The sequence below is a fragment of the Tachypleus tridentatus genome, chromosome 10 (genome assembly GCF_004210375.1).
Source record: "Tachypleus tridentatus isolate NWPU-2018 chromosome 10, ASM421037v1, whole genome shotgun sequence".
Taxonomy (NCBI): domain Eukaryota; kingdom Metazoa; phylum Arthropoda; class Merostomata; order Xiphosura; family Limulidae; genus Tachypleus; species Tachypleus tridentatus.
In genome coordinates, this window is record NC_134834.1 from 173,517,301 (window position 1) to 173,535,669 (window position 18,369).

An 18,369-nucleotide genomic window follows, 5' to 3' on the forward strand; every position below is an offset into this window, starting at 1 on the left:
ATCATCCATTATTTTTCATTTGTTACCTGTTGGTACTTCATACTGAATATCTTGCATATCCTTCTTGGGTTCATAGAGAACTGAAAATAACTGTGGTATAATGTTTAGTATCCAAATATTTGAATCCAATGATCTGAATTTTGGGTCCTGACCAATTTTTAGGAAGTAGCCTCTTTAGAATTATCTTTAAGTTAAGCAGTGTAAAAGATTGATTCCTGCCATTCTGAACACGTAGTCTGGAATAAGGACTGGAACCCATTAGTTGACTAACTTTCTTGTAATGAAACACTTGCTACCCACTCATGTAAGTGAATAGCTTATAGATTGCTTTGTGTATTGTAGATAATATGTTCTTTCTTAATGCTTAGTGTTGGAATTCAGTACTGGTATTTAAATTAGTGTAATTAATTTTATCTTAGATTTTAGTGGTGACTTGCATTATTATGGGAGTTTCACAAAGTGCTGCACTGATAAGCACATGATTGTTTTTAGTTGTTGTCACCTTGTAACTTAAAATTAGTAAATGAAGTTATTTTAGTTTTGTATCGTATGGAGGCTTCAGAAAATTTAAATATGCAAGAAAAATAAGGAAACTTGCAAATGCATTTAACAACAATAAACATCAGTTAGAAAGAAAAACGTTTACATTAAAAGTAAGTATAACTGTATGTTGGTAGCATAAAAAGTAATTGAATGGTAACTACTTGTTTATCAATTTAAGCTGTAAGATGGTAGATGGAAATTTAAATACAATAAAGAAGAAAATAATTAAAAATATATTTTAATACTTAATAGCAGAAGTTAAAGTAATGCTATATCTTTAATTGGTGGAACAAACTGTAATTGCTGCATAAAATATTTGTTGTTGTTTTTTGTTTGCTCTATGTATACTTCCAAACAGGGGACAGCAAGTGACCTTGTTGTTCAAGTGGTCTTAATTGCCGAGAGTATGAGACTGCAGGCAATGATGGCCACTTATGGAATCCAAACCCAAACTCCTCATGAAGTAGAACCTGTCCAGATATGGCCTCCAGGGCAGCTAGTTAAAGTAATTAGTTTTGTTTAAAGTATTAATATTATTAATGTCTTATGGTTTGAAGTTGACACATTTCAGTACCATTCTAAAATAATAGTGCTGAATGAAAATTTAGTACTCTGTGTGAGCATTTGCTTTTTGTTGTTGTGTTGAAATGTTTTGACATCCATTTGTAAATTATACTTTAAATTTTTATTCTTTTTGTAGTGTAAAGAAGAATATATTAGATGTATTAATGTGCTTATTGTGTTGTAAAAAAGCATAATGCCTTGTTATAATAAACATCAACACTGAAAAATTGATAAAGTACAAAAAAATTAAAAGATAAATTGACATGAACTTTGTAAACTTAGTATTTGTGTTGATTAAAAAAGGAATTATTATATTAACTTTAATGTTAAATACATTTAGAAGAAAAAAATCACTTTAATCTGAAACTTGTATTCAGATGTAAGTAGTAAATGATATGTTGGGTATGTACTTAATATATTTACTGTGGTTAATAAATTTTCGATTTGCCATTCAAACTTTAATTCATTAAATATCTTTTACAGATTTACGAGTTTCTAGGAGTGAATAAAAAGTTAGGATTAAAAGGAAGACCACCACGACCTGTCGGTGCTCTTGGCACAAGTAAGGTGAGTACTATTGAATGTTTTTCCCCAAAAAACTAAATACTTACAGAATAATTTTAGGATTTATATTAAAAAAATATTCATTGATACATAATTCTTGATTTAGTTTTTTAGCATTTTTACTGTTTTTAGTGATTTTCAGGAGTAAACTTATCAACATTGCTCATATTTATTGTCTTTCTCATAATTCTGCTGAAGTGTTGTGAAAACTGTCCAAATTTATTCAGTACTGGTTCTTTATTTTATATATCTTGTATTTTTGCTGCACATCATATTTTCTTTGGAGTCCAAGCCAACACACGCACATTTTTCATGCTTTGAAATTGAATTCCTGCTTATGATCAAACAAGTGCCAGTATTGAACATTCACAGTAAATCTTAGAGTTGTAGATTCTTCAGTGAAGGAGTTTCAGTGAAGTGAGTTAAACTCACCTTTAACATATGCATTAATATTCTCAACTAATTTTATTGTACCAATTATTTTTTTATTTTTTTAGTGATTAAAATATCAATCGGATGGTCTTACAGTACAATGTTTTACAAGTTTGTTTTGTTTTTAAGGGTAAACAATATATCAACACATTTTTCTACATTAAACATGCAGTTGCTGATTGGCTGCCTGGTTTGTATAGGAATGAGAAGAAGAAACCTATCATTGTAAGGCTCTGCATTGTCCATAGTGTTGTTACACACAGTTTTTTGTTTTGTTTTGTTTTTTGCAAGAAATAATTCACCAATATGTAAGCATTATAACATTCAGGTTACAACTGACCATGTATAATTCTCAATGTCCTTTGGACTGTTACTTTCTATCTTAGGTTTTAAATGTTCTAAATATTGTTCCTGACTTCTGCTTGTCAGTCATATATCTGTCTGGGTTTTTGTGGATATCTGGCCATTTTCAGGTGTGTTGCAATGAACTCATTGACATCATAGCCACATCTGCCTCCATTATCAATATTAATGCTTTTCCTGTTCCTTATATTGATTTAACAAATTGTTCTCAAGTTAGTTGGGTATTTGGAGTGAACAAGGTATGAACAATCTTTTCTGTATAAACCTTCATTTGCTGATTGGATGTCTGGTTTGCAAGGAATTAGAGGTGGAAAGTTCTCCTTGCAAGGTTCTATATTAAACCGTTTAATAACACTTTTGAAGTGAAAGTATTTTGGGAAGGAAAAATTATCTGATCTTTACTTGGTCATCAACTCTTCACAAAACTAAAAGAAAAATAGGAAATACAAAAACTATTGGTTATAGCAAAAGTGAATTGCAGTGTAAAAGAAGAGCTGGATGACAAAGTGCCCTTATCTGGTGAATGTATTGGTTAAAGGGAATGATTATTCTATTAGTATAGTTGAAAATACTGAATAACTGATAAGATGGCAGAAAAAAAAAATGTTCAAATGCTTTGATTTATTGCATAATTTTTTATATTCCTGGCTTATCAAATATGATAAAAGAAATCTGGAAAGAAATGGAAAAGATGTATAAACTTCTAGGGAAATTTATTTTTTTAACCAGGAAAATATGTTTAATTCTATCTTAAAAAATGTGATTGAACTAATTACAGTTGAGAAAGTAGTAGTTTACAGTGTAGAGGATATGGACTGTAATAACCTGTATGTTTAACAACATTTTAATGATACAGAGCATTGTAGTAAACATAAAATTAAAATTATCTGTCAAGAACCAAATGTAAATAAACATAAAATAAAGGAAAATGTTTTAATAAGACTATAAACCTGTAATAAAATGCAATGTGTAGGTTTATACTTACACTAACGTTGTGTTCATAGTTTTACTGAAGGGTGAATTTAACGGTAATTTTTTAGTTATTGATATATTTGATGAAAAACAAAGCCTAATAATGCATAGTAGAGCAACAGCAATAATTGTAAATATCTTCAATTCCAAAGCATTCATTAACAATGTTTACAGGTATTTTCATTGGTCAGTTGTTATTATTGTTATTTGACTTTGTTTCCTGTTGCACTGCCACTGTACGTAGTGAGGGGACCTCCCATTAAAGGTCCTCTTCTCTCAGGTTACATCCTCTGGGATCTAAACATCCACCCACGTGTTTGCTGTGCATGGTGATCCATGAAGGGGAGGAGAGGATCCTTGTGGTTGAGGGGTCAAACCCTAACACACCACTTTGGCCTTGAATTTGGCTCTCGCATCGCATTGCTTTCCAGCAGGCCTTTGCACATGCTTGGTGGGTAAGACATCAAAGCTAGAAGGATTCTTGGATTAAGTTCACAACCAGCATATCTTCTATCACCAGTTCCAAAGTCATATGGGACAAGATTTGAAAGGTCAGTGGGCAATATAATTCTGTCCCCATCTTGATCTTGCTCTCTGATGGCTAGGAAGTAGCTGATAACCAGAGCATAGCTGATACTATGGGTGAAAGATTTTCCAGGTATCTAGCACTACTGCTTCATCCTCCACCTTTTTAGCCATCAAGACTCGGGCAGAACGATCCCCTCTTTCCTTTCGAGCTGGTTGTCTCTATGACTATAATCGTCCCTTTGCACTGGTGGAACTCAGACTGGCTTTTCATTGGGCTGACAGTACATTGGTTGGACCTGTTGATGTACAATGTGAAATGTTGCACCATCTATCTCCTGCTTTTCTTGCAGTTCTTCTGATTGTTTTTTAACTGAAAATGGTAGGAGAATGTTTTTCCTGATGTGTGGTGCCAGGCCATTGTCTTACCTTTCTCTATGCCTGGGAAGGATCCCAAGATTCCTTCAAACTACCATCCAATTGCTTTGAGCTATCTCTCTAAGACCTCAGAGAGGATGGTTAATGCTCATCTTGTTTGGTTCCTCAAATCAAATAACCTCCTCTCGCCCACCCAGTGTGGATTCCAACAACAGCACTCCACTAGGGACCACCTGATTTAACTTAAAACGTCAATTAGAGAAACCTTTCTCAAAGGACATCTTGTATCAATATTCTTTGATATTGTGAAGGCTTATGATACAACGTGGAGGTATGGCATTTTGTGACACCTCCATATATATGGGTTATGTGGCCATTTGCCCATTTTTATTACAAATTTTTTTATGGATAGGTGATTTGAAGTTCAGTGGGTTTGACACTTTCCCTTTTTTTCTTCTACAGGAAATTGGAGTCCTTCAGGGCTGTGTTTTGAGTGTCACACTCTTCAGTATAAAGACTAATCCCATTACTGAACAACTCCCTTTTACTGATGCAAATGGGCTCTTTGTCGACGAGTTTCACATCTCATGTCAGTCATCAAACATGCGATATATTGAGCGACAGCTACAGACTGTCCTCCATCATTTACTGAAGCTGGCCACAGCAAACAGCTTTAAGTCTCTCTCTTTAGAACCATTTCCATGCACTTTTGCCACAAATGGGGAATTGACCCTGACCCTGAACTCCGTGTCAGTGAAGTTGTGCTGCCTGTGGTCCCTAAGCGAAAGTTCTTGGGGCTTATCTTTGACCATATGCTGACCTTTATGCTACACATCAAGCAGCTATGGGTCAAATGTACTAGAGCATTGAACATCCTGTGTCCTCTCTTCCACCACTTAAGGAGCGAATTGATGTTCTATGCTAAAGATATATTGTGCTCTTATTTGATCGAAACTTGATTATGGATCACTGGTCTATGGCTCTGCCAGATCCTCGGCCTGAAAGATGCTGGATTCTGTTCATCATCAGGGACTTTGGCTCTTCACTGGGGCTTTCTGCACTTTCCCAGCTCAGAGCTTATACACTGTGTCATGAACCTCACTTGCACTGCTGCTGTTTGCAACTGTCTTTACTGTATGCTTCAAAACTTTGTTCTTTACCACAGCATCCCACCTGGGGTTGTACTCTCTTTCCTCGGTGGACCATACTTTCTCAGAACAGACGATCTGCCATTGCTCCTTTTGGCCTTCATATCCAGGTTCAGTTGGATGAATTTGGTCTGTCCTTGGATAACATTGCTGTATCCACTGGTCGACCCATCCCACCATGTACCAGTACCCAAATGTGACCTATCTTTAAGTCATCTGAGAAAAACAGACACTCTCAATTGGAAATATTGTCTGTTATTTGCTGAACGTCTTTCGAACCATCCTTCCATTCCTATTTATACAGATGTTTTAAAATTAGATGACTGTGTGGGCTCTGCCATGGTTTGTTGTGGTTTGGTGGTTGCACACAGAATCCCTTCTACAGCTTTTGTGTTCACTGCTGAACTGTACGCCATTTCTCTTGCCCTGGATCACATAGAAGCTAAGCAGTACTCAAACTGCACAATTTACACTGCCTCGTTTAGTCCTCTACTGGCCCTGGAATCGCTTCATGTTAGTTCTCATCTTGTTCTCACTGATATTCAAAACCGACTGGCCCATTTCTCTTTAAATCTATTTCTATCCAGTTTTTCTGGATACTGGGCGAAATTGGTATTCACTAGAAAGAGCTTGCCGACACCTCAACTGAATCTTTCTGCTGTGGCACTATCACTGCTGTGCCTGTTCCATACATGAGCTATGGTCTTGTATTGAAGGCTCGGCTCCATGCCAGGTGGCAGTCGACTTGGAGTGAACAGTGTGAAAACAAGCTTTTCCAAATAAAACCCTGTATTGAACTTTGGCTGTCTTGCTTCTGAAGGATCAGAAAGAGAAAGTTGTTCTAACTAGACTATACATTGGTTAAAGTTTTTAAAATAATCATTTTATTTTTATCTGGAACTGATGCACCAACGTGTAGTCTGTGTAACACTCGGGTCACAATAAGCCACATTTTACTTTCTTATCATTGTTTTGACTCTCAACGACGGCACTATTTTAAAAATGTTCGGTCCCAAAGTTTGTCCGTAAAGTTAGACAGTATTATTGGTGATGCTGACACTGTCCCCTTTGGAAATGTTTTTAGTTTTCTAAAGGCCATTAATCTTTTTAATGTTATTTTAATGTATTTTTTAAATTGATACACTAGACGTTTTTTAATGTGATTCCTTTTTTAATAATCAAAGATTTGAAATTAGAAAATGGCCATAATGTCAAATAATTCGAAACCAGGACTGGAAAGGCCAACTTCAGGTGACTAATGGTGGTTTTTAAATTTACCTGTTAGTCTTCCTGCTAAGTTATGATAATTACAATTATACTACAGAAAGTCCTTTACAACTTTTATTACTCTAGTTTTTCTCTTACCCATGTAGACTAGATGTAACAAATGCTATTTGTTTGTTTTTTTAACTTTGTTTTGTTTTACCTTAATTTTCTTTTATGAATTTTAGTAATTTTACTTTAATTTTAAGTTTTTATCAGATGTTTGGTGCAGATAGCCTGGTTGCTTTGTGCCGTAAAACACCAAACCAAACAAATAACTGTTGTGCTGAGTACCTGATAATGCCAAGTTAATAGTGTTGAAACATTCTTTTATTAAATGTGTATAACTATCCCATTTTAGTTTGTTTTGCAGATTTTTAAAACATTTACTTAAGTTCTCAGGACTACAGAAAGGTTATAAATTAAATAGTACATTAAATGTGGTTGACACCACAGACATAACATTCCAGGTAAGAGAGAATTTTGAAGTTAGGGTAAAAATTTATATAGCTGTACCTAAGCACTTCATTATCATAAGAAAAAGAGAATGTATTTTGGAAACAATTTCTTGTATACATTTATTTCAATATATGTTGTGAATAACCAATCAGCAGCTTAGAATGTTCCCAGAGTGGGTTTCTCAGCTATTTTAATCTGTGAAAAGTCTACAGTGTTTCTCCAAGCAAAGATTTCAATGAGGTAGATTGTGTCTTCAGTCTGCTTGAAGTTTCATATTTTTTAAAATCTATCTACATCTTAGTTACTAAGCTTAATAAATTATAATGAAATTTTATGGTATCGTTGCAGCTATTTATGATTTTTTTGGTTATTCAACTGTATATAAAATGTAAAAACAATTGTTTGATATCCTCCATGTTCAAAATTAAGATGTTTTAACAACCTATGTCCAGCAGCAACAGAGTTCAAAGGTCGTAACAAGAAGAGATAATAATTCTCTTTACTTTTTGATATATTGTTCTATATTTTAAAAAATAAGATGAATAATTTATTTCTAAATAGTAATAATCTAGTGGAAAGGACACTGTCTATTTTACATAGTTTTGTCCTTTTGTCTACCTAACAAATATATTTTCACACACACACACACACACACACACACACACACACACACACACATGTAGTTATTTGCAATATGGAAATCAAGTAAGGATAGTGAAGTATAAGATTCTCACAATTGAGTGTTCTAAGGGATAAGCAAAAGTAGATAGAACAATAAATGGCCTAATTATTAAATGAATTGAGAGCTACAATTAAAAAAATATTTTAAAGATACTTCATGTTGAAAATATGAGAAACTGACTTTTTAAGAACTGTCTTTTTAAAAAATTAAAAACTTATGCAATAAATGTAGCTGTAACTCTTTAAAATTGTAACATTGGAATTATGCCACACTTGTATTTTGCAGATTGAAAGTTTTGGGTTATCTGTGTGTGTGTAAAATAAGTATTATTTAATTCTGCATTTCACCTTTCAGTTTGAGAAAATTTTATATCAGTGCTTAATATGAGATTGTAATTGTTTTGTGAAGATACCAAGATAATGAAATGCAGAAACAAGTCTGTTTTATTTCCTGTAGAAAAATGTGAAATTGTTTTCTTTGTATTACAATATTTTAGCACTTTTTTCTCATGAGAGAGAGCTGAAAACATTTTTTGTTTCTCCAACAGCTATATCGTATTTTAGGGCAGACAATACTCTGTTATCCTTTGATCCTGGAAGTTAACGATTTTTATCTCTCCCATGACATGGCTCTGTTGATTGATGATATTAAAGTGAGTGGAATAGCATAATAAACACTTGAATTTAATATTTTTGTACAAAAGCTGAAATCACGTATAACCATTAAAATTGTAGCTTAATTATATTAGTATAATATACACACTAATCTGGATAAGCAAAATCAAATTTACCTCATCATAAATACTATGCACCTAGGTTTCTGCAGTTTTGCAGCCAAAATAATCTTTTGATGTCAGAAATGTTAGTGTTGAATAATCTGTAATAGCACATTTGCTGTAGTGCTTCCTGTCTTTGCAATTGAAACTGGCAAATAAACATTGTCAAAATGCTAGTGTCCATAAAATTGCTAAAAGCCTTGGTATTTTCTATGTTAACCAATTTATTGTTCTAAAAACCCCACTTACATGCTGGTGTTCATTGGTTATATACCTCTGCAGCAGTATGTGGATTGTTCTGAAACATTTCCTGCTTATACATACATAAAGATGATGGTTTTTGATTTTACAAGACTGATTTTAAAATATACCATGAAAGCCAATCATTAAAAACCACATTGACTGTTTACGGTCAAATACCAACAGTTTGGTGTTTTAAAGAAAACAGTGGCTTTAAGAAGTGTTGCCTCACAAATGTTATGGATTGTTTAGAAAACTGTCCTCTAGTATGATGTTGCTGCTGTAGTAGATTGTGAAGATGATGTCCATTGTAATGCCATTTACTGTGGTTATAACATGATAGAGAAGTTGTGTCAAATATTTGAGGCAATGATTTAGACTAAAAAATTTGAAAATTTCACCAAAAATAATTTGTAATTTTAAATGTTAAACATAAGGTAGCAGTAACTTGTCTTGTATTTCCAAACACTTAAATGTGCATGTAAATAAATCTTCAAAATTGCAAGACTTAGTTTTTTAATGACTTTTTTCCAAAAATAATATTTAAAAATACTAAAAATAATTGAAAACTGAAAAGAATTCTCCTTATGCCTTAGAAATGGAAAGAATTGGATATGCCATCAAAACACTGCATTTCTAGTATCTTTTCATTTACATTCACAATGTGTAATGGAAAGATGGTGTAGTCTGGCCATAAAGAAACCATTTAGATTTGTCGTGCAAAAATGTATGTTAGATTTGGAAAATTATGGTAGTTTGTTGTGTTTTTATTTATGTTTGAAAACAAAAGCTTGAGAAGATGGTACACTTCATTCATATAATGATGACAAACTTGCTTTACATTTATGTAAACAATAGGGAATAATCCACACTTAGTGCTTGTGTCATTACCATAATTGTCATTCAAAATAAAATATTTTAATTCCTTTTGAGTGTTATGAGTTAGTGCTGTTACCATTAGCAATTTATTGTCTTGTAGATTTAACATTATAAGTTTGTAAGATATATTTTGAACTGCTGATTATTTAGAAGATAGCCTTGCCAAGAAACTTTTGTGTATTTTTAAATACAACTCAAATATAGCCATTGTAGTTATGTTTTACATCAGTTAATCAATATTCATTATTTTCATCTGTTATTGCTTTTCTGTTTCAGAATGAACTCCGTTTTGTAGGCAAGTACTGGAGGATGTCAGGAAGACCTACAGTTTGTATTCTAATCAGAGAAGAACACATGAGGTTGGTTAATTTCTCAATTAGTTAACTTGCATGTTTAATATTCAAACACTAAACTCTTTTCAAATATCTTTCTTTTTTGTAATTGAAATGGTTGCTGTATAAAATTGCAACCTAATTTATTAATTCAGGTGTTTGTATAACTAAACTGATTGAAGTGTTATGTCCCTTTTTAGGTTAGAAAGTACTGTATTTTTAATGCTGGTTATTCAAAAATATTTTATGGCAGTAACATTAGTGAAATATTACAGATAAAAATATAAACTAATAAAGAATTTCAATAATGTTACTGATGCTCCCAACAAGATTCTTACCATGTACCTGCAGTTGAAAGGTGGATAAGCACATAATAACCAGATATTTTAAACCCATAATTACAGTACAAAAATAATTTCTTTCACAATTCTAATTAGGTGGTTAACTTCTTTTGGTAAATAGTTTAAAGAATGTAATAAAAACATATCACTAACTCACTTTGTAATACTGATTCACACATATGTATACTTGTTTTCCTGAATTTTTAGTGTTAAAAACAATTTTGCTTTTTTGTGTTTACTTTTATGCTGACATGCCTTTTGTTATTTAAAGTTTCTACACAAAGAACTTAAGTGATTTAACTTTAGTCTAAATGAACTTTTTGAAACAAAAATATTCAAAATTTAAGAAAGCAAAAACAAAGAGGGTGTAGCTTTATATGATAGTAATAAGTTGCTGAGTTGTGAACAACTTTTAGCACACTGAAACCCTCAGGAGTATTAAGATTTGAAGAAAAATCATAAATGAAACGTATCTAGTCTTATTTTCATTTATAGTTAATATCAATAAATGGTTATCAGTATAGACACTTGTGGTTATTAGAAACAAAAAAATTGGAGTTTTGTTGGTCATGTGTCAAAACTTTTGCAACAATTTTGTGTTTGTGTGTTTAACTGGTAGAATATTTGAATAAACAAAGTATATATTAATTCAAATACTTGCATTTGGAAAATGCCTTAAACCAAAACATGGACTGTTTAACCATCCATACAAGTCTAATTCTGTAAGCAACAATTTTTAGCACTCACCATTTTTTAAAAATATTTTTAGTAGTGTATTATCTGTTTTTTAGGAAGGGAAGCATCAGCTGTTAAACATTTTTACAGGTATAAATATTTACAGTTATTCTTAAATGACTGTTATTAGTAATATATTTTTTGCTAACTTGTTACAAGTTTACCTTCTGTGTTGGATTAAAAAATTTAATGATTGGCTTGGCCTTTGTCACAATTTATTTCTTCTAAAACATTTCTGATTGTGTTTCATGTAGGGTAATGCAAAAATACTGTGCCATCGTGATTTATCTAAACCTTGTCCCTTACAGCTATTCAAAATGTGTGATGTCATACTGCAGTGTCGCACAACAATCACTTCCACACGTTTTTACAATGAAAATTGACATTTACTTCGATTCTTGTAACAAAAGAATGACAATAAAACATACATTTAGAAATATCATGGATACTTTCAACTTCTAAATCACCATGTATTTATATTTGAAGTGTTTTACATTATGTAACTCTATAATTATTGTAATTTTAGGTCTTGCTAAATAAAAGACTCGTACTTTATAATAGTTCTTATTTGCAATAGGTGATGTATGTTTCACTTAACCTTTTTTTTCACACATTGCATTTTATTAACATATTCTATAAATATTTGTTGTTTTGGCTCATTTGTTTACCAGATGTGTGCATCATATTAGAAAGATGAAAAAGTATTACAAAAGTTTAATGTGACAATGACATAATGTATAAAAATGTTTATATGATCTTAAACTTGAATTGTAATGTGGTTTGTTACAGAGACATTCATTTCAAAGAAATGTTGGATATGTTTGCCATGCTAAAAAAAGGTCACTGTGATGGAGTTAAAATCCACACAGGAAGACTACAGGTATTTAATATATATATTTGATTTTTATTTTATTTTAACCATTTTGTTGTTTTTAAAGTAATGCTGAACATAACACTGACTAATGGAAGTAATAAATCATTCAGTGCTGCATTACTTTTAAGTATTAAAGTAAAAGTTGACAACTTTTGTTTACCATCAACTTTTCCCCCCTAAGAATTGTTATCTGTTAAGAATCTATATTTTGGTAAATATACTTGTAACTCTATGGTTATGTAACTGTCAAAATAATTACAGTTAGCTGCAGCTTATTCAAGGTTATCACAGCTATATCGTTTTTCGTTCTAAACAGAATCTCATTTCATCATCATGTATAGAACATTTGGATTTCTTGCATTTACTACCATCAGACATGCTTCCAAAATTTGAAGCCTTCCAACAACTTGAGCATGCATCCATTGGATACCAAAGTCTGACAGATATACCCAAAGCTATTGTATACAGTGAACCAACATATAATTTTGATGTAAGTGTATTTTGTTCCCCTTTTTATTTTTTGTCTGTAAGTTTTTCAAAAGATAATGGTTTTTAAAAATCTAGGATCTTTTTACAGAAAAAATTTTAATATTTTTTGGTTTACATTTGTTTAAGAAATCTATATACATGTGCAGTTTCTTGTATGTCCAAGCAACTGCTTTTCAGGGTATCGATGGATCTTCACCAGCTTTGATAGGGAAGATTCATTTGGTCTATGGCGACATACATATATACATATTTTAGTTTTGCATTTTGTTGTTCATATGGACATTTTTGCATTTTCTTGTTTATTTTACCACTACTTCTTCCACTATTGATAGATCTTCATCAAATTTGATTCAACAATTTGTTATGTCCATGGGACGATACTTGCAAATTTGTGGTTTCAAATCTTGTGTGTTACAGTTTGTATGGGCATTTTTTATTATTACATGTAAGGAAAGTATGTATGTTTTAAGATAACCTTTCTTTAATGATGAATTTATATAACTTACATTCAAGAGACAGGTACTTCAGGTGATGTAATAATAAAATCAGGCCTAACATTTATGATAAAAATTGCATAATCTACAAAAGTTGTTCAGAAGTGAAATGCTGTAAAATTATGTATGATGATAACATATTAAGATACATATAGATTCTAAAAGTATACAGTGAAAGGAATATTTTAGTCACTTGCCCTTTTGGCTTTTGTAAGATTTATTTGTTGCCGTAGAACTGATGCTTGAAATGTGAGAGAAATATCTGATCATTAGGATTCCGAATAAACTTACTGCCAAATTCAAATTATATATCTATGAATTTACTTAACTGATGGTAAAGTATTTTACTAGGGCTTTAAAATATTCACATATCAAATTATTGTGATGAAATATTGCAATGTTTATCCAAAGCTACACAGGGGCTATCTGTATATAACTGTTCCAAATTCTGAAGGTAACTAGTCCACTAGTTCTAAACTGTTGGTCAGGAGACCAGTGCTGGTCTGCAAGGTGGTTAAAAAGAAATGTTTTAAAATGTAGCTGTCAAAGCATATTGTTTCACAATGTAATTCAAAATTACTTTAAGAAGTTAATGTTGTATATCAAGAGAGCAATAAAATGTAAGATTGAAACTAGCTGGTCTTTAATTGAGAACCACTTAGTTTGTTACCAACTGCCAGCTCTTGAGCCTACACATGTGGCTGAAGATTACAAAGCATATTTTTTGTAGCAACAACATATGAACCATTAGTTACAGTATCGTAGCTGCCCAACCATTAGAACATGCCAAATCATTATTGCAGTAAACACATCAATAAGAAAAGAAAACAAATGTTATTGCTCACTACAGGGTACTTTATTCTTTTAGGATGTTCTTGAAAATATTTCTTGTACATTATCCAGTTTTAGATGTAATTCTTAAATTAGAAAAAAAAAATTTAATGGCCATTCTAATTCTTTCTTTCATAAATAGCTTATTATTGAAAGTTATTTGTATGTTGTGGGAGACAAAGAAATATGCTAACTACTCCTTTTTATGCTTACAAGTCAGTGTCCAAGAAACTTTTCATTTAGTATCAAAACTCATCAATATGGTTGGACAATGAGAAATAAAAATACATCTTAAAGTTATTTACATATTTGTAGTCTTCTCAGAAGAACTTATTTCTTTACAGTTATCAGGTAGGTACACTTAATTAACAGCAAGATTGAGCAGAAGATTTCAGAGTAATCTGAGTTTGAAAAATTGATAGAAGTTTAATCTGTTTGAGAAAAACAAACTGGACACATTATATTAAATGTAACTATCTATTTACAACAAAACAAAAAGTGTTCTATACTGGATTCGTAAATAGGCCTGCAAAATTCTTTCCTAGAGGTAACTACCTGAAAAAATTAATCATGTTGAAAATCATGTAAAACTGAGTAACTAAGGCTCTGTATTAATACACAGAAATCTCCTTTCCTTTGTGTTGCAATGAAATCACCAGTGCTCTTGCTGCTCCAGTATCATTCAGAAACTCAAACGTTTGCCTTTGTACCTTCACAGCTATCAACCAAGCTTTACCCAGACCTGACAAAGGTGAGCTGATTGTTGAACATTTTTGGTACCAGCAGTTCCCTGTGTTCCCCCAAGCCAGTGCTCAAACCTGATTTGGGCTCCTTAAGTTTTCCAAAACATTTACTATAGTGTCTACCATTTGTTTTTGGTTGTTCTGCACTTGTTTTGATGGCCAGTACCAGTAAATTTACTTTCTTATTTGTCAGCAATGTACTGGCATTGTGGGTTGACTAGCAACTGTTTCTCAACAAAGTATTGGCAGTTGCTACAGCAGTGTTGCACAAGTGGGGCAGATGTTTCACTCCTCTCAACCTGAATGAAGTCCAACAGAGGCATTTGCTTTGGCATGTATATATAGCATCGGTAAGCTATGTGACAGACTATACCCCATGTGTGTCCCCAGATAATTCTGCCTATTTACTGTAAACCCATATGGTTGAATCACAGTGCCAGGATGTGTGAGTGTGGATGGATTAACCCTCGTTTATAGTCTAGCCCAATATGCTGGAGATGCCTAAATAAATCATTCCATCTGAAGAGTTATTGTAAACTTTTATTAATGTAATACCAGTGTTATGATTTCCACTTTAAACCATATTGTTCTGAGCCTAGTTAGAGTGAGGATGTCCATTGCATACAAAGGTTATCTCATGGCTTCACTGGGAAGATCCTTAATGAATTTGTCCAGTAATATATATTTTCAAAGTGTAGATATCAGTCTCTGCAGATTACCCTTGTGGACAAGTATATCTCCTAGTATTTTTGCTTCTCCTTTTCCTTATGTTATTTAGGCTACAAGTAAGGTCTACCCAAGCTCAGGATTGAGTGTGGACAGTTTAATCCTGAGTCAATCTATTCCATTGGAGGACATATGATACTAAGTGAGATAATCTTTATGACAAAAAAAAAAAAGCCATGTATTGTACTTGCTTGTTTAGTCAAGGGGATGATTACCTGTACTGGATCAATAAATAGATCTGCATATTTTTTACCTTAAAGTAAATATTTGGAGAACTAGTCATTTTAAAATCAGATGGAACTCTATATAACTAAGGTTCTGTATTCATACAGGAAACCTTGGATTAATTGTGTTGCAATTGTATCTCTGTGTGACTGATTATTTTCCCACAACATTTATTGATTGCAACATACAGACATTGTCCACTTGGCCAACAAAAGATGTTGCATTTGATTATTTTTTCAACATTGATGTACTGCAACATCTGTAAAAGCAGAAGAAACAACAAAGACACAAAGGCAACTTTTCTGGTTTCCTAGACTTTGTGTTTATGGCAAAACTGCATGAAACTGACCAAGCAAAATATTTTAGAAATTCCTACTTCAAAAGCAGGTAGAAAACGTAACTATTATACTGCATATATAACATGCAGACCTATTATGATTTGAATGGCAAAAGCTTGGGAAACATTATGTAAATTTTATTGCAAATTTTTGAGCCAGGCAATTTTTAAAGCGTAAAGTTTTTGTGGTTTTATTTTCTTCATATTCCTTTTAATTTGTCATTTGTAAATTCAGAATCAGAGCATGTGAAAATTGCATTTTGGATGTATCTTTTGTTTAGGATGTTTAGATTTCCAAACCAAAAAACTGCGACATTACAGCCCTTGCCTAATTTCAAAAGAATTATTACAAGTTTTAAACATTTGAAATAATTTGCATTTTATTTAAGTTTCTTTTAATTTATTCATGTCTCATAATGTTTCAAAGTATATCCACATTGGCGAGCATGCACACGCATCTGTATAGATAAGTAGGCAGAAAGTGATATATGTTACAACATCAAGCATGTGAAGTAGGCTTGTCACGTGTGTGGATCTTTGTAGGTGCTCTACAGTTGTTCAACACAGCTGAAAAGTTCTAATATTGAACAAAATGTGTCTTTGGTCATAAGTTGTGGGGAACAAAAGATGTGAAATTCTGTATTCTCGTATGTTTCTTTTGATGTTACAGTGTACAAAGGAAGATGAAAAAACATCTGTAGTGTGCATAAATTGTTTTTCACAAATTATAGGTATATTTGGCTTCTATTTCTTCAGCCATTGAAATGATAACTTTTAATAACAAATGATTTGTGAAGTAAATTATTAGAAGAGCCATTTAAAAATGTTTTTAAGGCTTAATAATTCTTCTATAATGGTGGTATATAAAAAAAAAAAATAAGTACCATGAAAGATTGAATCTGTTTCTTATTCAACATTTATGTATATTCTGCAGTAAGGATTTGTCCTGTCTTAGTGGTTAGCTTGCCTTCATTGTGATTGTGGAAGCTTAGTTCATGTATTGTTACAGCTAAAATATGCTTTTTCATTGTTCAGTCTGACAGTCAGTTAAGGTTATCCCAAGAATTTTCATTTGATGCTGTTGACTATCCACCTTTCATTTGGTATACAAACTCAAAATTAAGAACAGCTATGTTCAGGTAGTCTTTTGTTTAACTTTACATAAGCATTCCAAGCAAACCTTGAAAACTTCATCAAAATAAGTCAGCAAGTGAATATTTTCAGTTTCAAGTAAGATAATTTGTCAATAGCCAAATAAATTCCATTAAGTGTGAATTAAAATTGCCAATAAAGTTTATGTTCAGATATCTATCATGTTTCAAGGTGTTTACTAAAGACCATCAAGGGCAACTTCACTAAAATATTCCATTTAGAGTGAATTTTGAAATGTGTGTGGACTTTATTTAGTATATTGCTGTTGTATGAAATATTACAGCACCTTGTTTCTGATATTTTTGCTTTCTTTTGGTTTTTTTGTAACTAATATCTCCTTGATGTTATTTTGTCTTTATTCCAATTATTAACATGTAGAATAAATTAAACATTTGAAACATTTTTCTGTTTAAAGGTGTAATTCTTTTTTCATAGCAGATAGTATGCCTCTATATTAATTCAAGACACAATTTAAATATTAATTACTATGTAATGCCCTAAAATTTGTGAATGGAGACCAAAACAAACTTGAAGTTTCATTATTTAAATATTCCTTCTTTATAAGTCTCCAAAATGTAAAATTATTGCTTTCAAGTATGTACACATATGCTACTTGTTTAAAACTACCCACATGTTCATCAAGTTAACATATTTGTTATCATCTCTGAATCTCTTTGTTGGTAAATATGTATTATTATTTTAACTGTGAATGAATAAACACTTGGTTATGCAAGGGGACTACCACTGTTGTTTTGTGCTTGAAACAGATATGTCATTGTAAGACAAGACATCAAATAGGCATTATAATTTCCATATTTAACCACATTTGCAACTGAAAGTATTAAAGCACTTACTAATACCATGCTTTATAATGAATAACAATCTTATACAGGGAATTTAGGGCTAAAAGAAAAAAACATTTAAATCAACCTTGTATGTACGGAACTAATCACACACAGCATGATGTTTTATACAAACGTTTGTAGTTATTTTCTGTACATAAAGTGGGATTTGGACTTCCAGGTAACAAAGTTACAGGGCATAGTGAAAATTCAAATGAAGCATCTGAAAAGTTATTCATGCTACAAGCCCTTAGCACCAATAATTCATATGTATGATTGTGGTTGACTTGAAAACATATTTGTAAAATATGTTTAGTAGTGATTATTAGCCAAAATGTTATTTTAAAATCACTATTATTTAAGTGTAGCACATCTCAAAATGGATATTTTGAACCAGCATATACTATTAAGCAAAAAAATATTTTGGGTACAAATTTTGGTAAGTCTCCTACCTAATTAGT

At 32.0% G+C, this 18,369-nt stretch overlaps 1 protein-coding gene across 10 annotated transcripts in view; it reads left to right on the forward strand.

Annotated features, from left to right (window-relative positions):
- The window catches only part of LOC143230938 (putative phosphorylase b kinase regulatory subunit beta), a 98,267-nt gene that overhangs the window by 50,874 nt on the left and 29,024 nt on the right, over window positions 1-18,369 (forward strand). For all 10 annotated transcript variants that reach the window (XM_076465269.1, XM_076465267.1, XM_076465273.1 and 7 more), the window contains 6 exons: window positions 902-1,048; window positions 1,591-1,674; window positions 8,441-8,545; window positions 10,064-10,146; window positions 11,985-12,075; window positions 12,386-12,559. In XM_076465269.1, coding sequence (XP_076321384.1) covers window positions 902-1,048; window positions 1,591-1,674; window positions 8,441-8,545; window positions 10,064-10,146; window positions 11,985-12,075; window positions 12,386-12,559 — 684 coding nt within the window. The remainder of the gene's footprint in view (window positions 1-901; window positions 1,049-1,590; window positions 1,675-8,440; window positions 8,546-10,063; window positions 10,147-11,984; window positions 12,076-12,385; window positions 12,560-18,369) is intronic.